This window comes from Colletes latitarsis, chromosome 3, assembly GCF_051014445.1.
Source record: "Colletes latitarsis isolate SP2378_abdomen chromosome 3, iyColLati1, whole genome shotgun sequence".
Lineage (NCBI taxonomy): Eukaryota > Metazoa > Arthropoda > Insecta > Hymenoptera > Colletidae > Colletes > Colletes latitarsis.
Window position 1 is genome coordinate 39,339,672 of NC_135136.1, and position 17,784 is coordinate 39,357,455.

Here is a 17,784-nt window from a genome sequence, read left to right on the forward strand (position 1 = left end):
CCATATCGTGTGACAATTATAATTAGATTCTGCCCGATTCGATGGGATAAGTAGAAACGAACGTCAGGCTTCCTGCATAAATATATATTCCAACTTAATCTCTCACATTGATATACCTGCACGGTTAGGCGTATTAATATAATACAACGAAGTCATAGGATTCTTCCACTAGCGAGTATCCTCACGACGAAGCGAAAATTGGTCTTTCTCGACGATCGATCCCTAACGGAAGCTGCGAGGCCGATGGAACGAGTACGTCGGTCGCGCGAACGATCGGTCGTCGATGCGTTCCGATGCGAGGCTGCAATGTCAAAATGATAAGAGACAGAGAGAGCTACACTGCTACGGTTAAACTACTACTCCAGGATGTGTTTTATCTGCAACAGAGAATGACGCCGTTGTGGTGACGATGGTAGTCCTCGGCGGGGGCGCGCGACGTAGCGTGTGTGGCACGGTGGGCAAAAATTACAGAATTTGGTCGTGTGTCGGGCGGCCTGCTCGACTCCCGACCCTCTCCGGTGTGTGTGTTTTTTTTTATTTGGTCATCGTTGATCGTTGTACAGCTCGATAAACACGGGTAGGGAATCGCGGCGCCATCGTCAGGGCCACGACTCGAGCTCGATCAGCGATAATGCAACACATGTGTGTGTTTTTTTTGTTTACTCACTACTGATCACGGAGCTGAACGGCATGTATCTGGGCTTCGCGGCTACCTTCGACGCGTCTTTTCGACCCCCCGGTGATTTCTCCTCGTTGAGAAGACGTTTCACCTGGAAACACCCACTCGTTCGTAATTCATAATAGGAACGGATATCGGAGGGGCAAATATCGCGATATGGCTTAATTTCATTTTAATGGAACGATATTTCTATCAATATAGCCCAGATCAAAATCGAATTAACTACAACAATATGACGCGATTTCTAAGCTCGTGGAATTTACCTGTTCGTCGATAGCATTGAACTGCCATTTCCACGTGTGATTGTAGAGGAATGGCCGATGATCGAACCTATTGTCGTCGGGGCTGTAAGTCTCCGCGTGGCAGGACGGCGTCAGGATCGTCATTTTGTGGCGATTTATCGCGTAGCATCTATAAAAGTGTTTCACCTTGTCCGCCACCTGCGACGTAATTCAAAACGTTAACCCTTCCTCTACAGAGGGAGGTTACTTCGACAGCTATCGTCTTTACTTCTTTCGGAGAGGACTTGTCCCACATGTGGACGAGTCTGCAGAACATCGAGAAAGGTCCGTCGCAGTCCTGCTTCCTCAAACGACCGAACGTACCAAGCTCCTTGTACGTCATACCCATGTCAACTTCGTCCAACTGCGAGAGTTGCCCTCCTTGAAGAGGCTCCAGCTCCGCGGTCGGTGGCGCGTTCAAGATCCCATCCAAAGCGGTTAATCCGTGTTTCCTTCTGTTGCAAACCCCAACAGGAGCACACGAAACTATTCAAACTTCTTCAAACCAATGGAAGAGCTCACAAAGTTAACCCTCTGCACCCCCAATGTATCTTTCAAGCACATCCGAGTGCATTTTTACGTCTTCAAGCGCCTTCAAACCAAGTCTAAGAAACACCAGTACTCACCTGAAATAAGCGAGGAACGATTTCAAGTCGTTCTTGGCGATCCCGCCTATGGGGTTTATGTCCGCGCTGCTGCAATCGTATTTAGTGAAATATCCTCGAAGAGCTTCGTCGACGTTGCTGCTCCCCAGCACGAGAAGACCACCAGGTCGACCTCTGACCCACAGCATCAATTGAGCGAACAAGTAAGCGACCACCATCCTCAAACGTGCCTTCATTACGAACAGAATATTAGGAAATAACGTGATTATCATCCCTATTGTTACAGCTATGTATTTAAAGAGGAGTTATTAACTTGAATATTCTGCAACGCCAAATTCTCCCTGGGTGAGCCTCCCTGGACCTTGAACCTCGGTGTCAGCTTGGTGACTTGTTGGAAGATGGTCAGAATAGCAGAGACAGCCAAGTCGATCACTATGCTGTGATGATAGGAGCCAATCTGACTGGCCAACTCGGTTGCACGCGCCTTAGTCTCGCCAGATGAGTTTTCTGTACCCATGTAGCACGTGACAAGTATGGTGGAGCATAATTGTTTTGGGTCTGTAGGTACATATTCGCAGTCACCGACGATCTTCCTGATGTCTGACAGCACCTGGGCGTCTGTTCACAGACGTTTAGAAATATATTTACGATAGTCTTAGCTTAAGATTAGAGATTACAATGCTACGTACCCCCCTTGTTCACCGAGTCCACGATCATGTCACACATGGAGTACACAACGCACGCTGATGAAGCTGAGTCGATCCCACCGCTCAAAGGTAGGAAAAATCCACCCTGACAGGAACGCCTTCCCCACGAAACACGATATTTTACATTATAAACAACAAAAGCAAAAAGCTAATATATTAAAAAGATGTTTGGTGAACCTGAGATAGTCCCAGAGCCAGCAAGCAGGCGCCATGGAGATCTCCTCTTCTGGAGTATGATAGAGAAGCTTTCCAGTTGTATTTTCACTCTCGTAAGGGCCCAAATCGACGTCGATTGGACGATCAGGTGGCGTTGAAATCAAGTTCTCAGAAGTGAGGGAAAAGTCCACTTTGACACGAGGGTAACTGGGTGATCTAGCAGCCGCGTGAGATCGGGATCTGATGTTGTTTCTGTAGCTCCTATAAAAGAACTCGTCTGTCTACTCTACAGTCTACAAAGTGACATCGAAATAGCTTTACCAAACCATCTATTTCGATATCATCCTGAATATTGAAGATGTAATTAGTCTTCGAGCGAGTAGCTGACCTTATATTTTCGAGATCGAACGTGGCTACTACGACCTCCACGTCGTTTAGGGCAAACTGCTTGCCTCGGTTCAAGACCTGACCGTTTAGGGTGATGGAGGACCCTCCGTTGAAGTAGAGCCTAGAACCGTCGCAGCCTCGCAAATTGCTGAACATGTAACAACCCCCAGACTTGAACGTGGCTGATTTCACGAGATCCACGGTCACATAGCCCTTTCGAAGCTCGAAGTACGATCCACTGCCTTCAAGGAAACATTCGAAATATTAAAGGAGACACAATCGAACTCATCTCTAACGCTTGCAATGCTTATCAAGAGTATTACTAAATCCTGAGTTGGGAATATCAAGACACATACAAATTTCGAGTAGAAAATATGAAACTCAAAACGGGGGATCAACTCGATACCAAAGATTTCCAACGACCTCGAATAATTTGGTAAATTAAGTCGAGTACCATTTGCAATAATTTCGACGCCATCGAAGCACATGGGGATGTGATTGCTCATGGGGTTCCAGAGTTCCTCGCAGATTTCAAAGCCCACGCAAGTGTCCCTGGTGGAGATGACAGCGTCGCCAAACGGCACCACAGTCTGCCCAGTTATCTGAGAGATCATTCTGGGCAGGAAGTAATCCTCCACAGTGCGTTCCTGCACAAACGATCCAAAGTAGCCCCAACAGTCGACGATATATTGGATTTCTTTTATCGTAACGAGAACCAAAAGCATGCAACGTTCCCTGATATTTAACGCTAAATTTGCTAGATTCGTCGAGTTAGAGATTGAATTTAGTTGACCTTGGTCCAGGCCGAGAACCACCTGGATTCTCTGTAATTGCCGTCCTCGCACATCTGCATTTTTGGCCTGATGAGTAGGACTCGTCTGTTCAGGAAGGCCACTCTACAATTGTAAGTGACGTTCTTGTGCATGACTGGCATACCAACGTCTATTAGCATGCCCTCGGCTATGGACGATTTCAGGATCGTCGCGAGAACTTCCCAGCTATGGAGCAAGGTGTCCGGCTCGTAGAAGTGGTCCTCGCAGCTGTACCCACTGCCAAACAACCAACGATTCACTTTAACTATTTTATTTCTTGTATCGTCTAGAAATAGTAGACATTTTCGAGCCTTGAAAATTTTTTATCAACCCCTTGGACTGTTCTGGATATTTAGGAAACATGTGAACCAATATTTAGCAAAGTATGGTACACCAAATAAAATTTTTATTACTGTACATTCATCGAAAAGGGCACATCAAGTGGTATATTTTGATAAAATATCCCAAATAATTTTTATTAAGATACTATTAAAATTTTTCTACTCTAAAATAGCAGATGATGATTTCAATGTCCCCGTATCTCAGTACAAGATTCTATTGAACACATTGAGCAATTCAAACACCAAAAACAATAGTTAGATTGATCAGATTCTATTAAAATCGACTAGTTTACCAAATTTCCAACTCAGGACCGCTCCTATAAGTGGCACCTGCGTCCTTGGCTTCCTGAATGCTTTGTAGGATCCTCCTGGAATTCCCGTCGAAATCCATCGCCCATTGGTTCAAAGTGCACACAGCTACCGTCACCGTGCGACCCATCTTACGAATTTTCTCCTCCACGAACGTTTCGAGCAACGAGAACAACGAGACTGAGATCTATCTGCAACAGAATCAACCATTCCCAATATCAGTGGCGAACACAGGAATTATCAAATATGTTTTCCTTAATTCACTGCGGTCGTGCCCGAACCTATCGATTTGGGGAGCTCATTGATCGCCAGGAAGGATATTCAACCATATTCTGTCGACGAAACGCCAGGTTCTGTTCTCCAGCCCCGACGAACGTTGATTGATCAATAATTTTCAGAAGCAGAGGGAAAGAGAAAGAGAAACAGATGCAAATTGGTCGACTAGGTTCGTGCGACCATGCTAAAGAATGTCTGCGAGGACTCGGAGGAAACTGCGAATTCCTTCGAATTAGGCGCAGCCACGCAAAAGGACGATTGCTAATTTTTAATTGGGGGATTGGAATTCAAGAATTTTTCGTACCTTTAATATTTACTGATTTTAAGAATCGAAGCTCCGAAGCGATTTTAAGATTTGAGATTCACGATTTAAATCTGATTTTAAATGCTACGTTGCTCAGGAATTTTTTAAAATAATAATAAACTTTGATTACTTTCATTACCAAACCCCTTCCCCTTTGATTCCCAACTTCAAAGCAATTTTTCCCCAAACGATACGAGGTATAATTTAGTGGGGATGCAATTTATGGGACCTCAGGGATTTAAAAAATGCAATGGATGAGAACCTTGCCTTTATTTCTACTCTAAAATAGCAGGGGGTTGTTTCAGTGTCTCGATATCTCGGCACAAAATGAAAACTGGAAATATTATTGATTCTATCGAGCACAGTGAGCAATTGAAGAACAGTAGTTAGATTGTATAAGGTACAATTTAGCGCAAAATGGCGAAAAGTATGATTGATTTTGCGTACGTCGTTTCCCCGAAGAGCTGTACCGGAACAGGGTGCCTCGAAGCGAAGATCGATAAAGGAATTTCTCGTTTGTCGGGATACCGGCTTGGCACGTTACGTGGAGGTAGCACGACGAACCTCGAGGTACGAGAGGGCAACAAACAATCATGAAGCCAGTGGCTCCGCCCCCGTTTCACCGTTGTCAGGCAATCGACGAGGCAGCCTTCGCGGAATTCGTCTTCCTCGAGGGCAAAGTTCCTGCACGCAGTTCGCGCGGCGGATCTGACCCGGGTACAGTGATCGCGATCCATCAGATCACGCTTGTTTCTCTCACGATCTCGACGATATGATCCGTCGCTGGACCAAACGCGTCCTTCCTCCTAACGTCGAGCAACAGTCTTGCTCCCAATCAAAATAGAAATCCCAAGTTTCGTTTGGAAACTATACAGGGTGAGTCTAGCCATCTAAATCACGAAATTCAAGGAACCACGAGAATGAGGAGCAACGAGAAAGAGTTTCCAACTTCGGAGCAGAACGAAGACGACGCAGAAAATGACGAAGAAAATGATGATAAGGACAGATAACGAGAGATGACGGATTTCTTGACTGGAAGCAGGGTCCAAGAACTTCAAGCTATGCTGTTTCCGGTTCAACCGATCCCTGGTAATCGCGAGTCTAATCTTTATTCACTATTTAAAACGATCGATAATTAATTAAAAGTATTTTCTTCAATATTGAACACCGTTGAGTCTCTTGATATTTCTCTATTTCTTTTTCCAAAGTTTGATGTTTAACTTGAGCACTTTGAATGTCTGATTTGTTTCTAGTGAGATATCTTGTACAATGTTTTTAGTATCTTCTAATAGTTTTTATTCGTCACAGGTGGGGCCCTGGCGAACATTCAGAGGTTCCAAGAGTTGCAGCTGTTGCAGCTAGGACGTTACGAGGTACAGCGACAGGAACCGGAACTTCCGTTGAAGGAGACCCTTCGAACCGTGTTGGACACACGCTGTATGATCGATGGAATCACTCAGGAAGCCGCGAGATGGCCCACGGAGTGTCAAGTACGAACAAAAATGAATGACAATTTTTAAAAATCCATCAATAAAAAAGACCAAATATTCGTCGACATTTTTACGTGAAAAATTCCAGGTGCTGTCGGAGAGAGTGAGACACATAGATTACACGCCAACCATTCCGGAATCGTTCTACATGCCAACCGGAAGAGAACCAAGACCAAAGCCATTGGGGGACGATTTTGGAACAGTGGTCTTCCGCTACTATCCGACCAGTATCACCAATTACGTGAGTCAACTACGAATCGATGTCGTTACTGCAATCGCGAGCCCACCAACCAGCAATTTATACGAATGATTAATAGTTCAGCAGATCTTGCGTGGGTGGAAGTATGGTTCTACCGTTCTCAGCGGAGTTCCCAGCGGATACCAACGATTCGAAGGACGTGGATATCGACAACGACCTCTTCTTCGTGACCGGGTCGTCCGAAACGATCGACGATAACGATCTTCGGTTCGAGTCTCGTTTCGAGTCCGGGAATCTGTGCAAAGTCGTGAAGATCACCGACACGTATTACCAGCTCTATCTTCGAAAGGATCTCTACACACAGAGACACACACAATGGTACTATTTCAGGATATCCAACACCAGGAGCAGAACCATTTACAGGTAAATTGAAAACTAATACAAAACGTTTCTTCCGATTTCTTTCGTTTTGAATATTAATTAAAAAAATAAAAGATTAGAATTATTCGTATCTTCTGAAATTATCTTTCTTAATACCTCAATAGAACGTTTCAGGCGTGTATGCGTGATAGGATTTCGAATAATTGCAGAATATCGATCGTGAATCTTTCGAAAGACGAGAGTCTGTACAACGAAGGTCTTCGTCCGTTGCTGTACTCGACAGAAGACGCGAGGAGGAGGTCCATCGGATGGAGAAGATGTGGCGACAATATTGCTTACTACAGGAACGATTCGTCGTACGTCAAACCGACAACTTTCTTTACGACGATACTACTCGAGCATCGTGTCCACTGAATTATCTTTTTCGCTTTTAGAAGCGACGAGGAGAAGGAAAAGCACACGTTAACGTTTAACGTTTCCTTCCCTCACGACAGGGACACCGTCTATTTGGCCCACTGCTACCCTTACACCTACACCGATCTACAGGTAATAAACGTTAACTATTCGTTTAACACTAAACCTACTTCATGTGTACTCATGTGTGGCACTTCATGTGTATTCATTCCTACCATGACCGATCAAACGGCCAGTCTTTCTTTTTCTCTTTTACGAGGCAACGTATTTATCATTTTTGCATTACATGTATAGAAAGTTGCGTTCAAATTTAAATTAATTTTCAATTAAATAAACAATTTATGATCCAGTTTTATCGTACACTAGTCGTACGATCAGTAGAAATTACTGAAACTTCATTAGGTGCATAGGGTTAAAGTAAATATTAAAATAAACATAGAAGACAGCATAAAATATAGTAGTTGGCATAGTCATCGGATAGGAGATGAAATGCCCTTTAAAATGAGCGTTTGTGAGAGTCGATAGCTTTATTAGTTCCGGAGATATGACAATTTTTTTTTCAAGTCGAGCGTCAAAGTAAATGTCAAAATAAACATGGAAGACAGCATAAATTATAGTAGTGAGTGTAGTCATCGGATAGGGGATGAAATGCCCTTTAAAATGAGCGTTTGTACGAGTCGATAGCTTTATTAGTTCCGGAGATATAGCGATTTTAGTTTCAGGTCGATGCGGTGGCTAGTTTCGAAGATACGTCGCGTGGTCAATGAAATTACTACGGCCCGTCAAGGTCGTTGGCCGCACGTGATCGTAGTAAATAGTAAACGTGACGTCACTCGGTCACTCGGTCAGTGGGTCAACGTGCGACAAGGAGGTCCGACGCGACGCGTCAGACGGAGACAGCGATAGTCGAATTAAGAAAAATTACCTTTTACATAAATTACGATATCTCGAAAACGGGAAGTCCGATCGACAAAATTCAAAAACCCCTTTAAAGGGGAGGCTCTGCCGCTGCCCACAGTGGTTCAATTATTAAGAAATCACTAATAATTTCAGAACTGCACGCGTCTAAAGTTTTATGATTTTTAATACGCGTTTAATAGGCTTTCGTAAGGCGGAGAGTCAGACGTAGCGGAATTTTAAAAATTACGATTGTCTTTACACGATGATATCTCGAAAACGGGAAGTCGGATCGACAAAATTCAAAAACCCCTTTAAAGGGGAGGCTTTGCCGCTGCCCACAGTGGTTCAATTATTAAGAAATCGCTAATAGTTTCAGAACTGCACGCGTCTAAAGTTTTATGATTTTTAATACGCGTCGATAGGCCTTTCCGAGGCGCCGGGCGAGATCGTAGCCGAATTACAAAAATTACGTTTTACATAAATTATGATATCTCGAAAACGGGAAGTCGGATCGACAAAAACCAAAAGCCATTTTAAAGGGGAGGCTTTGCCGCTTCCAACGATGGCTCAATAATTAATAAAACACTAGTAGTTTCGGAATTGCACACGTTTAAACTTTTAGTATTTTTAATACGCGTTTATAGGCTATTGTACGTAAGACGGACCGAGAAATAGATTGCGTAATTAATTAAATAAACGCATTTATTGATGAGAAGCAAATTTTGTGTATTTTATAGTCGACAGATTCGATAAAAAATATTCAGCAGACTCGTGACGACCCGGAGTGAGAAATTCAGTAGTAAAAACTGTTTTCAGTCAGACATTCTAGTAGTAGTAATCTGTACGATTAGTCGGACGTATCATTTTTAATTTATGACCCGTAAATTCTCACATAGGCTTCGTATTTGTTTCTATGGATTCGTTTATTTATAATAAATCTCCATCCTCCACAATTGGAAGGTTGTTTAGGAATATTTTAAATATTACATGTTAGGGATTTTTAAATCTTGAGTTAAGTGTTGAGAATCGATATTGTACAGTTCATACGCGAATATTAATGTTTTCGGTGCTAGAAAATTAAACGTTGGGCTATAATAATAATAATATTAATTTGAAGTTACTTTTTACACTGAAATCGTCAGGAATACTTGGCGAAACTAGTTGCAGACCCCGTGAAAACTAGATTCACGAAGCTGCGATTGCTATGTCGGACGTTGGCTGGAAACGGAGTATATTATTTAACGATCACAGCTCCGACCTTCGACGAGGAGGTGCGAAGGAAACGGGGCATCGTTATCACAGCAAGGGTGCATCCTGGAGAGACACCTTCCAGCTGGACGATGAAGGGAATCATCGACTTTTTAACAGGAGACTCCGATCAAGCCAAGGTGTGCATCCAGCCCTAAACTAGATCAATTATTCTAAAAACAATATTAATGGAAAATCAACTATTTCAAAAATTACCTAACACTGTGTCAGTGACAATTGATGAGGACGTAGAAATTACTTTGAAAAATTATAACAGGCACTGCGAGAGAGATTCGTGTTCAAGCTGGTGCCAATGTTGAACCCTGACGGTGTGATAGTCGGCAACAATCGGTGTTCATTGTCCGGGAAGGACCTAAATAGACAATACAGGACAGTCATGCGTGAAAGCTACCCTTCCGTCTGGCACACGAAACTGATGATTCGTCGTCTGCTGGAGGAATGTGGGGTAGCCATATACTGCGATCTACACGCCCACTCGCGAAAACAGAACATATTCGTCTATGGGTGCGAGAACAAGAGGGCAACGCCTCAAACTAAACTCTCCGAGCAAGTGTTTCCTCTGATGCTCCATAAGAATGCCGCCGACAAGGTGAACTATCCTCGATCAATAATCCATAATCTTCTTAAGATTCTTCTTTCCTCTGTTAATTGCTTCCCAGTTCTCCTTCGAGAACTGCAAGTTCCATTTGGAGAAGGGCAAAGAGGGCACGGGGAGGGTCGTTGCTTGGTCCATGGGGGTGCAAAACAGTTACACGATGGAGGCGTCGATGGGGGGATCGACGATCGGCTCCAGGACTGGCAGCCATTTTTCCACACAAGATTACGAGCAGATCGGAAAAGTGTTCTGCGAAACACTGCTGGATTTCTTCGACCAAGATCCCTTCAAGGTATTACAGTCGCTAATTATTGCAATAATAGAACAATTTTACACTCGAATCATCATTTTGTGATTGCCCCCCAAAAACTGTTGGATCTAAATCTTGGTGAGCAAAATAACTCGATTGATTTTAAGTTATATTGGTAGGAAGTCTGAGAACAATTTTCGTTTAGGCAAACAAAGGAACGACTACGGAATAAAATAATCGCTAGGTTGATGAAGGAGGGTTCCAGCGCGGAAGAACCGACCAACATTGACTTAACTGATTATTCTAGGTACTAATCGAAATATTAATTAGTATAGAGACTGGCCCTCTTTAGAAATAATTTCAGTCTATTCTCAGACAGATTAGGTCTCTTTCCTATTTTACTGTGTCATAATTGAAACAAAGTTTAACTGTACTGTGCTAGCGACGAGGGGGACACGTCGGACAGTTTTGTCTCGGAGAAAGAGGGAACAGAGTTCAACGATGGGACGTGGACTTGCGAGGTAAGAGGGTCAACCCCTTCTCCTCAACACCTTCGCGTGCCACCGTCGACTCCCACGTTCGTTCCGCCTCGAAGCTTCGAATTGGCAAAAAGGAGAAGCAAACAGGGAGCCACGACCAGCAAGAGCTACTTCCAACGCAAAAGAATGCTGGTAAAAATTCCTTAAACGAAACAGACCAGAGCACGAAGCGTCATTTTGGACGTTTCTTGCTCTAAACTAGAACCTTGCAGATGTAGATTGAAATTAAAGCTCTTTCACCATAAAAAAAACTTTTAAACGTCACTGATCTACAATAGAAGAACTCTAATTAATAATTATAAAATTTTAAATATCACTGTCACTGGGGAATGCTTTAAAATAACGAAGACACCAATTTAATTATTCTTTACATTATAATTTTAACGAATGTTGGAGATATCTCTGGACACGTTGAAAAGTAGAGTTATCATACTTATTAGTCGGTTATTGTCGACAAGTTTCACTCATAGACAATCAGTCTTTTAATAATAAATACTTGCATCAGAAGAAAATCACTCGTATTAGATAAAGAAAATAACGAAGAAAATAAATACACTCACCTTGGCAATTAAACAGCAGCGACGCACCACACAAAAATTACAATTTACAAGTTTTGTGACTCAGACAAGAACACGTGTAAGCATATACACTCTATGGTTGTCGAGAGACTACTAGCGTCAGACCATCCACTGCCCCGCCATCGAACTGTATAATGCCCTTTTCTGATACTCTCCACTTCCGGGAAACAGAGGGTGGACCTTTTTGCTCTGGTCTGCACAGTGTTTCTCCACTCGAAATTTAATTTCTCTTTACATTCCTTTTTCTAATAATTTAGTGTCATTAAATTAGTTTTTGCTAGGGGTCTAATCTCTTTCTCTTCTATTATCTTCTAATCTCTGTGACATCGTATATGTGCACGCTGATTAACCATAGAAATCGAGGATTTACTGTACTTGTAATAACTCTTAGGCCAGGAGAGCAGTAATGGACTTGCCGATTACGGATCCAGCCAGCGATCTATACGATTTAACTGACTCTGCGGACGAAGATGCGACGAGACCAGAAGGTGACGATTAAAACAATCAGTATCAAAATTAACTGGCCGTTCGAGGAACCTTGCAACCCTCTAAATTACGTCCCTGTGCAGTCAGTTGATCTTGTTCCAACTATAGAAAATATAGATCCAAGGAACTATAATGGTGTCGTTTCGTCGAACAGATTCTTCGGTGGTAACCCGTGAACGCCACAAAGAGGAAACAATAGATAGAGAGATACAAACAAATGAGAAGGATGTAGCCAACGATGGATTGGTCCTACCGGAAATAGCGAGGCCCCGTAGCGTATCGTTGGACGAAAGAATAAACGATAACAAGGAAGAACGAGTTTTAAACGAGCGACCACACTGCCTTCGTTTGATCAGGTGAAGACCAATTTAAAACTTCGTTTAAAAATTTATTTTAGTCTGATACATTTCTGATTATCGCGTATACATCCTCGCGACGAGAACATGATACATTTGGGCTAATATACCATTTCCAAATGGACGACTTTTAATGTCCACAGAACGCTGAGGCATCGATCGCCCTTGCCTCTAAAAAACCAGGACATTCAAATCAAGTTGAGTTCCCTGCGACAACAAATATGGATGGGAGTGGATTCACTGAACGCGGAAGAAAGCATCGAGAAGGGGATCGAGAGACGCTTTGGCAAAGTGCCATTGAGCTGGGGAGTTTCCAAAATGGCGTTGGCGCAGGCCAGAATGGACAGCGACGCGTTGCTGAAGTACGCTCACTCCTGATGATATCCATTTTTAGAAATTATCTCCTGCTTTTAGCGGTCCACTTAATTTCTGTTAAAGATCTTGCACGAAGAAGCTGCAGTCCCTCGGGTACATAAAACGGACGCAGATAAATGAAGACGCGACTCGCGCGAGAAACGCCAGCCCGGAAGTGGAGGAACCGAAGTCGAGGAAGAAGAAGTCGCGTCTCAAGTGGCAGAAAATAATAAATATCAGTTCCAGGGTGAAAGAAACGTGCCACGGGAACGCGTCGTTTTTGACGATAGACGCGGATTCGTTGAATTTAGTTACGGTCGAGATGCCATCGAAACTACAGACTAGACAACGTAGGGTCGAGTCCAGAAGGAAGCATAGAAAAAATGGCGCCGCCTGCTCGTTGACCAACGCGGCGAAAACGTCGAGCGTCGCGAAATCGAAACCGCAGATGCATCCGAAGTTGCAGTCTCGTATGCAGCTGCAACCGTTGATCGTTCCTCTCTGCGACAGTTCGTCGTCGGACACGGACTCCACGGATTCGCGCAAGCAGCGGGCCACGAAGAAGAAACAAAAGAAAAAGAAACAATCGAAGAAGGTGAAGTCGACAACCGCGGCGGAACGGAAAAAACGCGCCAGCAGCGCGAACGCGTTACGCAACTTGTGATTAACGATGAAATGTTGCAAGAAATTATTTTTCATTTCAAATTACGATTCAATTTTGAATATTTACCAAAACCCGAGCGTTGATGATATAGGAACTGACTCGAAGATAGTAACAAAGAGTTTGTTTGGTCGATCGTAGTTCTCATCGAGGGAAGAGCATAAGTATATGCACCCTTTTCCACGCTACAGTGAATTCAGAACCTCGTCGTGGGTCATCAATCGATTATACTTTCGTAAAAACACGCATAACGCAATGCCGGAAACGTTTCGAGTAAACAACTTTTATCGGAGATAGTAAAGTCTGACTATGTGTGGATATTAAAAAAATAACGTTTCTTTGACCATTAGTTTTATCATAATTAGTTTCAAAGTCGAATATCTGGGTGAGGAGGTAAACCACATTACTAACGTAATGACAAAACTTTTTTTTATTATTCGATGCAACTTATTTTAATATTATTCCTTATATTTTCCTGATTAAAATGAGACGAAACATACACTCTTGAATTTTCCGCTGGCGTCTGTTTAAGATTCTGAAAACAAATTTTACAACAATTCGCATGAGTAAATATTGATATTTAAGTAATTAATAGGAAGAATATTAGATTTTATTTCCAATTAGTGTGGCAACAAGTTACAAACGCTCAGTGTCCTTTTCTAATCTTCTTATCTCTTCTGTAAGTACACGGAACGCTCGAGCCCCGAGCCTTTTACGTACAGAGTGACTTTACTCTATTTTAAAACGTCACTGCGCCGTAAATCGTAGTACAATAACGGTGCAATTATTATGTAACGAGCTTTTAAAAGATAACGAGGACCACGCAACTAGTCACGAGGTAATTAATGAGAGTACTCACCAATTTCCGGTCCAATCGAGAAAATAGCGATAATCGATCGTGTCTGCGTTTCGATGTATTAATCGCGCATTCCTCGAATGACATGCGCGGAAACTGTGTCTCCTCCACGTGCGTTTTAGCAGGAACTGACAAATGTTCGTTACGACGAAAACATAACCTCACAAACGGTTGTCGACGCCTTTGGTAACAATCTTTATTAGCATAATTCACTACTTTCACACCAATTGAGAAAATAACATCTTAGCGACGAGCCTCGTTCGACGGAAAAACGTTTCGAAAGAACACAGTATCGAACAGAGCAACAAACCGACGTATCGCGTTTTTTTAATCCGCGACGCACCGATTGGAGATTTGATTCCCAGCACGATCCGTTTAGAACACGACGTGGTTCTTCGCGCGAATCACTGAGAGTCAATGTTCTTCCCACGGATCTTTAATCAATTACAACTTAAAAATTTGATCACGCGTAGTACCGTTGCCCGCAACAGTTGTTGCTGTTGTACGATACTGCCATCTGGTGCGAAGAAACAAAGTATAGATTTACGGCAGATAATGATCGCGAGAGCGAATGAACTTCCTCTTCCAATCAGAAGCATCGATTACTTCCGGTCGAGCGAAATATAGCGTATTAAACGCACGGAATAATTATAAATGTGGCCAAAGTCACATACTTTGATAGTGGCACGGTGACGTAACACTATATCAATGGTAAATATAGAAAAATACGATTCCCATTTCACTCACGCATTTTGAAAACTATAACAAGCGTTACACAATTTGTAAACTTCAACTTTTTAAATATAGAAACTAAGATTTATGATAAAATTATTAATTACAGGCTTCTTTTAATATATTCAACGCCCATTAGATATTCGAAGAATATCTGTCTATGTGTCTCATAATGAACATTTCATATTGGACATATTGTTCCTATTAAAAACCTTTTGTACAGTTGGCACCATCAAGGTAAGACGACCATGTATGTGGAGAAGTAGTCTCCCTCCTACTCGCAAGATGTATCCACTCATCAGTTATATAGTGGCGACTCCATAACCATCTTCTTTACCGATTAGGCGACAATATGTGAGGTCGAGTATGCCAAAGCCACAGACAAGGTATCCGAATAGACCTTTCACCCAATGTATTTTTTCGGACCAGTTTTCTGGGGCTCTAAAAATGAATTTCAATCCCTTCCCCATAGTTAACTCAACTGTCTACCCATCAATACTAATTCAGTGAATAGTTTCTCAACTGACGAGGACGCTAAAATCACCTCCGAATTTTTCGCTCGGTATGGCAATTGTTCGAACTGATGTACAAAAAGACATGTATTAATAAAAATTACTACAAATACGGAGATTATACATATGTGTCTTGATAAATCTAAAAATTGATTCATGTGTACGTGAGCTTAGGTGCTTTGGACAGCTTCGAGAATTCAAGAAAGAAGGCGAATGTTCGTTTTTCTTGCTTTCGAAACAGCTGAAATCCGATTTTGAGTCTCAACTGCCCGGCATTTTTATTTTCCAACTCATGTATACTTATTACACATAAACGAGGTAAAGAATAGACCCATGGTTAGTGGGATGAACGCTATCGCTGTACCACGAGTGTCTTAGAACATGAGATACACTCTTCCAAAGTGGAACAAAATGTTAAAAAGATCATGCATCAAATTGTAAGGGGATCCTCGTAAGAAGGCTTTAATCTTCGTAATAGTTTTAATGGGTCGATGATCAACAATGACTATGGTCACTGGTGGTCAACGGTGAGGTGGACATCAAGGTCAGCGGTCCAGTGAAGATCTAGAAACGGTCAAGAGGTGGGACCAATCGAAATAGTATTGTCCTCTAGACCAAGCGGTTCTTGACTCTTCACGTTGACACTGTCTCCCCACTCTTCGACTTCCCCACTCGAAGACTACCGCTGGACAAATTCTTCAGTACCCCTGGAGCATCCAGGGGGAACGGGTCTCGCGGGCCTACGCCAGGCCGTTCGTGGAGCGCTGACCACTGGGGACCAGGAGTGACCAGGACTGACCAGGACTGACCAGGACTGACCACTACTGACCACTACTGACCAGCGCAGATCCGGCTACTGACCATTGCTGACCACTACTGACCAGTGCCGGACCGTGATGACCACTGGTAAGAATTATTTAAAATTGCTCTCCCCACTTCTATTTTGTCGTTTGATACCAATTGAACGTTATGGAACTGTTCATCGCTTTTGCTAAATTACGAATCGTTTCTTATGTTACAGCTGGACCTCTGGTGCTTCCTTGGTAACGGTAACTAATGCTCAACAAGTAGTAAGCCCACTTTACTTATTTCTATTATTATCACAAAATTGACCAATTTATTTTATTTGTTTGGTGATAATTCAATGTTGTTTGACTGTCCGGTTTCATCTGATTACTATGTTTTCTTCCTCTATTTCTACTACTGTCTTGGTTTTTGAATTGGCATGGTTGTGTCGAATCATATACCATTTTTGTTTCCTTATTGTTTTAGGAATTTTGATGTCAATAATTAGAATAAGATTTTTATTCTTGTTCTATCTCGCTAAGATATTTTATTTAATTCTTGGATATTTTCACTCTTCGATTTCATCGTTGGATTTTCAATTCTGTTCAATCTTTGTTTCTGTTCGTCTTCGTTTGTATGGTTCTCCAGATAATTTTTGTAATCGTTTGCTGTTTTACTTCGACATTATTCCATGAATTGTTATCTCTCGTTACGCAAGTATAGGTAGAATACTTTGTTTCTATCATGTAAATTTTGTACATTTCCTTAGGTAGGTCTAACATCGAAAATCTCATAGATTCTCACTCTTCATCAGCACGACAAATTATTCCATCGCTTTGTTTAGTTTGCATGGTGTTTAATAAATTTCCTTTCGTATGTCACTAATATGGGTATCAATTTTAGTTTCAGATTATTCGCAGGGACATCGATGGAAAACACCACAACAACCGGGGGACTTTTTATTCTAAGTCGATTAGTCTTAAGCTTCGTCGCGAATCTTAAAATTAACGTCGAAGATTTCTTTATTGTACATATTTTCGCGTTTTACCAAGCAATTATTCAATAAGTAGCTTCTCGTTTTCTCGTTCCCTTGTTCCTAGCTTCGGTCACCGCTGTTTCATCGATTGAAACATGTGATCGGCCGTGTATCTGGTCCGAAAGATCTAATCGCCTTCCCTTGGTAAGCTTGATTGAGGGAAAACGGCACTTCGCTGGAAGGTGTGGAGTTTCCGTATTCTGCGGAAACGCATACCTTCCAGCGGAAGTCGACTCTGTCTCAGGTACTCTCTCTTTGTCAGACAGCCTAAGTCGGGTCCTTCGGGCTCCCGGCGGGTTGCGTTGGAGAAATGGAGACCTCGATTCGGGGTTGCAGTTATCTGTTTTCTTGTTGAGATCGAGTTAGCAAGGGCAGTAGGTTCGATCCTCGGATCCGCTGCACGGTTCAGCGTCGCGTCGCGTCGCGTCGCGTCGCGTATCCCACGATTTAGCTTCATCCCTCTTTTTAACCACATAATTGCTTGGTAGAACTAACATCCAAGGAACTTTGTTTCCTTCTATCGTCCGAATTTT

At 42.5% G+C, this 17,784-nt stretch overlaps 2 protein-coding genes across 2 annotated transcripts; one reads left to right on the forward strand and one right to left on the reverse strand.

Annotated features, from left to right (window-relative positions):
• Positions 1-69: 69 nt before the first annotated feature.
• On the reverse strand, positions 70-14,704 carry Nadsyn (NAD synthetase). The gene is made up of 13 exons (XM_076762179.1): positions 14,189-14,704; positions 4,262-4,468; positions 3,609-3,864; positions 3,270-3,462; positions 2,817-3,057; positions 2,450-2,689; positions 2,255-2,370; positions 1,879-2,183; positions 1,587-1,795; positions 1,190-1,415; positions 943-1,119; positions 668-770; positions 70-377 (listed from the first exon to the last, which is right to left on the reverse strand). Exons 2-13 carry the CDS (start codon positions 4,405-4,407, stop codon positions 349-351), a joined length of 2,241 nt encoding a protein of 746 aa, XP_076618294.1. The 5' UTR covers positions 4,408-4,468; positions 14,189-14,704; the 3' UTR covers positions 70-348.
• LOC143340345 (cytosolic carboxypeptidase 2) lies at positions 5,247-14,195 on the forward strand. Its single transcript, XM_076762180.1, has 15 exons — positions 5,247-5,946; positions 6,166-6,347; positions 6,436-6,588; positions 6,665-6,969; positions 7,137-7,283; positions 7,362-7,473; positions 9,384-9,629; positions 9,767-10,099; positions 10,170-10,397; positions 10,571-10,662; positions 10,798-11,026; positions 11,864-11,960; positions 12,113-12,314; positions 12,458-12,676; positions 12,753-14,195. Exons 1-15 carry the CDS (start codon positions 5,874-5,876, stop codon positions 13,330-13,332), a joined length of 3,198 nt encoding a protein of 1,065 aa, XP_076618295.1. The 5' UTR covers positions 5,247-5,873; the 3' UTR covers positions 13,333-14,195.
• Positions 14,705-17,784: the final 3,080 nt, after the last annotated feature.